A 6,079-nucleotide genomic window follows, 5' to 3' on the forward strand; every position below is an offset into this window, starting at 1 on the left:
TGGAAAGGAAATGAAATTTCCTTAGAAGTTCAATTGGAGCATTTCACATGCGCCGAAGATGTTTATCTTGAGCCTAGGAAGTTTTTGGGTTTCCCTTAACAAAGTCAAAAAAAAAAAAAAAAATTCCTTAGAAGTTTTAATTCCGTTGTTTGGTAACATAAGAAAAGTTATCAGGAAAGTTGTTAAAAAAATAATAGGATATAGTTATAACTGTTACAATTTTACAACCTCCAATCTATGATTCATAATAAAGAGGGTGGTCTAAACTAACACACCGGTGGTGTTTCCCATTCCCCGAGACAGTTCAGTTGAATGGCGCTGATAACTCTTGCAATATGCCCTGGAAACGAGAATTAAGTTATCAAATGGCCAACTTGAAATTGAATAATGAAACTTTTGAACAATGTAATGGAAAGGTTTAATAGTGAATTAGTGATACAGGAGAAAACGCAACAAGAAACATATCAGTTGCAGTAACAAGAGATAGTAGTGCTTGACAATCTGCTCATCAAATCATCAATCGTTTATCTGTGGAAAAGGATGTATCTTACATCAAAGATAACACCACAACAGAGCATCATATAAATATAAATCAAACAAATCAACTTCTTTGATAATTGGCATCCACTTGTTGCAATTACCAGCATAATGTTTGCAATCCCAAAAATGCAGCTACTTCACAGCAAGCTAAAATCGTAATGAAATACAGAAAAGCGCCATGCATATCATAATTTCAATTCTAAGAAAAGCAAAGAGGATTAATTTTCTGCTTTTCCAATTTGCATTTTAAATCGAAATTACAGGGATTCACCTGCATATCCCTGAAGTGATGATACCCAATAAAGCTACAAACTTTGAGTTCCTGAGAACACCACAGCACTCCTCCCAGATTACCCATTTTCCGATTTCGTCTCGGCAAGCAAACGTTGGAGTGCAAAACGGTGCCGTTTCGATGTGATGCTGTGAATTGGGGGTTTTGATTTGGGCGAAGCGAAAAGGCTGAAGGATGAGCATACTAGCTAGGGTGGGTCGCTTTTGGTAATTTGGCTTCGCGAATACGAGCGAAGTAGCGAACCACGTCGTTAACCAACTTCAATTTTCGCGCCAAACCAGCGAGGAAACGACACCGTTACTAACTACTATTTTTGCGCTGGATTTGGCACCCAAGTCTTGCATCATGAGACGAGAGAAGTCCGAGTAAATGTCACGAGTAAACACTCATATATATAACAAGGGCTAAATATAAATTACTACCCTGTGGTTTAGGTCCAAAAGCAATTCAGTCCCTGAACTTCTAATTTCATCAAAAACACCACTGCACTTTCAATTTTGATCTAATAGGTTCAATTTGTTAGTTTTCCGACAATTGAGTTATTTAACTTGTTAATGTGGCTCATATATGGCCTATGTTTTATTATGTGGTGTCGAGGTGGTCTGCATAGTCAATTTAAGCGTGAGTCATACTATTAAAAATAAATAGTTTTTCAACAAATAATCCAACTATAACTTGAACCCATAACAGAATATTAACAAATTAGACCTATTAGATCAAAATTGAAAATGCAGGAGTGTTTTTGATGAAATTAGAAGTTCAGGGACTAAATTGATTTTGGACCTAAACCACAAGGTGCTAACTAGTATTTAGCCTATATAACAGTAACACATACAAGCAATATCTCAAAAAAATTTAATTAGAAACTAAACTTATAAAATAAAATTCCAAAGAACAAGATTTCAATATGGAAGAAGTTTTATTAAGAGATAAGTTGGAGTACAGATAATTACAATAAATAGTATTAGGGCACGTTTACTTACTTGGAAGGAAAGGGAATGATTATGGGGTAAAAACATTCCTGCGTTTACTAACACATAAAGGAATAGGAATGATTCCGGGTAAAAGAATTCCTGTGTTTACTAACACATGAAGGAATCGGAATGGATGTAAGTCCCACCTCCTTATCAGGAATCGATTCTTGAATACTCAGGAATTCGATTACGAATGGGGGAGATGGGTTTAGGAATCATTCATCCGGAATCAATACCGATTCCTTTCTTCTCACATTCCACTTGTTTTCGATTCATGATTATTTTCCATTCCAAGTAAGTAAACGTGCCATTAGAAGGGGAAAAAAAGGTAAGGTGAAAGTCAGGGAAAAAGCAAAAGTCTACTATAATTTGTCGCTTCAAACAGTACAAGAGAAGATTTAAAGCTATGCAAGCTAATAGAGACTTGATTTTCTACAACATTATATCAACCCCTATTAATTAATTTGTCTTCTCTCTATAATTCTGCTGCCTATATAACTTAAAGAACCCAACCAACAATTGCGGATTTACGTCTATACACAGCTCTATGCAGTGCTGATATATCATTACCCTATATGAAACCCATTTTCATTCCTCTTAACCTTTCCAGCTTTGAGCAAACTCGTCACCCTGCTGGTGGCTGGAGAGCCCGCACCTATCTAGTCTCCAATCAATAATATCACACTTAACTGTGGCTTTTCCGGCAACACGGTCAGTAATTATGATTTTCCAACTTGGACGGGAGACATCAACTCAGTTTTTCCCCGAAGCAGTTGATAGTAGATCCCAAGTCGAGAAAGCACCACCGTTGTCCTCCACGGGAAGCCAAGTGCCATTCAACAGATTTTCCTTTCTGATGTAGAAATTCAAGTCTCTGCGTGCAACACAACAAAAGCTTTAAGTCAATTTAGTCACTAATCACACCTGTGCTCGAAAACTGTTGAGAAGAAAAGTTTCAATTTAGAACAACAACAAACTTCTTGCATTGCCAAGTAACTTTTTCACGTTTACGTCCTACTTTGGCCAGGAGCTTTAGTCTCATTCATCAAAAGAAAAAAGGAAACCTCCACTAAAACAATGTTCTGGACAACTAAAGCAAACAAAGAAAAACACATCATCAATAATAGAACACACTATACAAAATAAAGTTCTGAACTTTCCAAGACCAAAATCGCTGCCGTTGACGCTGGACAAAAAAATCATACAACAACCCATCCTAGAACTCAGTCATTCTTTTCTTTTGTTTAATGCAAGCTTTATCTAGGAGTTCTAATGAAATACGGTGCTTATAACTTGTTTCATAGCGCCTGTAAAGTCTTTTAAGCTTAATTATCCTCCTCCAACCTTCGACTTTCCAAAGTCCAAATTTTGAATCAGAAAACTAAACACACACATTACTGTTATGCTCATGATTCTATGAGCAGAGTAACTTCCCCTGTTTCCAACTTCATCCTTACCCTCTCGATCATCTCTCTCCCTACGATGAAACCAATCATCACTCGTCTCTACCTCTACTTGTTCCTCCACATCCTCACTCTCTTCGTCACCGGTCAGTCGCCACCATACATTCCGGTCGACAATATCACCCTCGCCTGCGGCAGTTCCGGCCAATCGAGCTCCAATGGCCTCAGAAAGTGGAGTGGAGATATCGACTCAGAATTCACCCCAATAGGTAACGCATCCCAATCCATCGATGCACCGCGATCGTCCACCCCTAGCCAAGTCCCTTACACCAAAGCTCGGCTCTCTCGCTCCCGATTCACTTACAGAATTCCCCTCTCTCCCGGCCAAAAATTCATCCGCTTGCATTTCAATCCAGATACATACAACCCGAACTTCCGACGCTCCAATTCCCTCTTCTCCGTCACCGCCGCCGGCTTCACTCTCCTCAAAGACTTCAACGCCTCCGTCACCGCCGACGCTTCCCGCAGGTCCCCGCTGGTCAGAGAATTCTGTGTAAACATCAAGACAGGACAGAGACTCGAGATCACCTTCATACCAAGCAAAGATGCGTACGCTTTCATCAACGGAATCGAAATCGTGTCCATGCCCACCGGTTTTTACTATACAAATTCAGCCCATTTCGTCGACACCAGCGCAAGCACATATCCGATCGGAAACAACACAGCTCTGGAGATGGTGTACCGAATCAACGTCGGCGGAGGCCCCATCTCGCCGGAAGAAGACACCGGAATGTACCGGAATTGGGACACCGCCGACGAAATTTATTTGGATAATTTAAGTAAAAAATTGAGCGAGCTACCACAGAACGATACAATCGAGCTCAACTTTGTCAAAGTTCCAAAATACTCTGCCCCGAAACCAGTTTACATAACAGGTCGGTCAATGGGGATGTACAAAAATATCAACAAGCGCTATAACCTCACATGGGTATTTCCCTTGGATCCCCAGTTTTATTACCTGGTGAGACTCCATTTCTGTGAGTTTGAATCTGATATTACCGAGTCCAGAGATCGAGCGTTTCAAATCTTCATGGCCAATCAAATCGCAGAAAATATTTTTGATGTTGTCGCGGAGAGCGGAGCAAATGGGAATCCAGTTTACAGAGACTACGTTGTGAGCATGTTCACGTCTCCGGTTGGAAGCGAGAAGAAAGTTAACCTCTCTCTAGTACTCTCAGCGCTCAAGAGAGATTCGCATACTACTTACAACGATGCCATCTTGAACGGGCTAGAAATCTTCAAGCTCAACGACTCGAGTGGGAATCTTGCCGGACCCAACCCCGACCCGCTCCCGGTGGACGCAGCAAAGGTACAACCGAAGAAGAAGTCTACCCCTATGGCAGCTATTATTGCAGGTGTAGTTTCGGGGTTACTTATGCTCTCTCTTCTCGGATTTTTTGTTTTCCGGCGAGGGAGAAAGGCCAAGGACTATAGCTCAGGTCAAGTAAAGTGGGGTCTGCTTTCTTTTCCAACGACTACTAAGTCCACCACGTCTTACGGTTCATCTCTGCCGTCCGAGCTGTGTCATCGCTTTTCATTCCCGGAGATCAGAGCCGCCACGCAAAACTTTGATGATTCGAACGTTATTGGGGTTGGCGGGTTTGGTAACGTGTACAAAGGTACCATCAACGGTGCGTCCAGCCCCTTTGCGATCAAACGGCTGAAAGCGGAGTCGTCACAGGGTGCCCTTGAGTTCAAGACGGAGATCGAATTGCTCTCCCAACTCCGTCACGTCCATCTCGTGTCTCTGGTCGGGTACTGTGACGACAACGGTGAGATGATTTTGGTGTATGACTATATGGAAAATGGGACCCTACGCGATCATTTGTACGACTCCGAAAATCCACCTCTTCCTTGGGAACAAAGGCTTCAAGTTTGTATTGGCGCGGCGCGTGGGTTGCACTACCTTCACACTGGTGTCAAGTGTATGATCATCCACCGAGACGTGAAGAGCACGAACATCTTGCTGGACGATAAATGGGTGGCCAAGGTCGCCGATTTCGGGTTGTCGAAAATGGGCACGACCACCATGTCCAAGACCCACATTAGCACCATGGTCAAAGGCAGTTTCGGCTATCTCGACCCGGAGTACTACCGTCGTCAACAGTTGACTGAGAAGTCTGATGTGTACTCGTTCGGCGTAGTATTGTGTGAGGTGTTGTGTGCTAGACCGGCTTTGATCCGTACAGCGGACAAGAAGCAAATGAACCTAGCTGCATGGTTTAAGACCTGTCATGGAAACGGAGCGCTTGACCAAATCATTGACCCGAATTTGAGGGGTGAGATTGTAAATGAGTGCTTGAACAAGTTTGTTGAAATTGCAATTAGTTGCATGCATGATAATAGGAGTGAACGACCGTCCATGAAGGATGTTATATGGGCGCTTGAGTGTGCATTAAAACTTCAACAGACCGCAGAGGGTTCGGATTTGGATTTCAATGCTGGAAAAAAGCGTGAAGATGAGGCTTCACTGGTGAATGATAGTGATGCAGGGTTTAGTGGCACATGGGAAGACTCGTCAAGTTCGAAGAATAGCAAGGTGAGCAAAACTAGTAGTAGTTACCAAAATTCCAGTGCTAGTGATTCCATTAAAGGGTTGTCAGGTACAGTCTTCTCTGAGATCGATTCCAATGGAAGATGATTCAATCATATATAATCGTTCAGTGAAATTGTAAATGTTGTGCATTTGTGTTTAATGATCTCACCTCAGTTTGTAACTATATATGTTGTGTGCTTCAATCCAAGTGAGTAGTGTGATGATGTAATTTTGAACAAGGATATATCATTTGCTCCTACTTTTTGTGCACCTA

At 41.8% G+C, this 6,079-nt stretch overlaps 1 protein-coding gene across 1 annotated transcript; it reads left to right on the forward strand.

Annotated features, from left to right (window-relative positions):
* Positions 1-2,992: 2,992 nt before the first annotated feature.
* Positions 2,993-6,079, forward strand: LOC112182241 (receptor-like protein kinase FERONIA). Its single transcript, XM_024320682.2, has one exon. The coding sequence runs from the start codon at positions 3,223-3,225 to the stop codon at positions 5,908-5,910; it is 2,688 nt and encodes an 895-aa protein (XP_024176450.1). The 5' UTR covers positions 2,993-3,222; the 3' UTR covers positions 5,911-6,079.

Source organism: Rosa chinensis, chromosome 1 (genome assembly GCF_002994745.2).
Source record: "Rosa chinensis cultivar Old Blush chromosome 1, RchiOBHm-V2, whole genome shotgun sequence".
Classification (NCBI taxonomy): Eukaryota; Viridiplantae; Streptophyta; class Magnoliopsida; order Rosales; family Rosaceae; genus Rosa; species Rosa chinensis.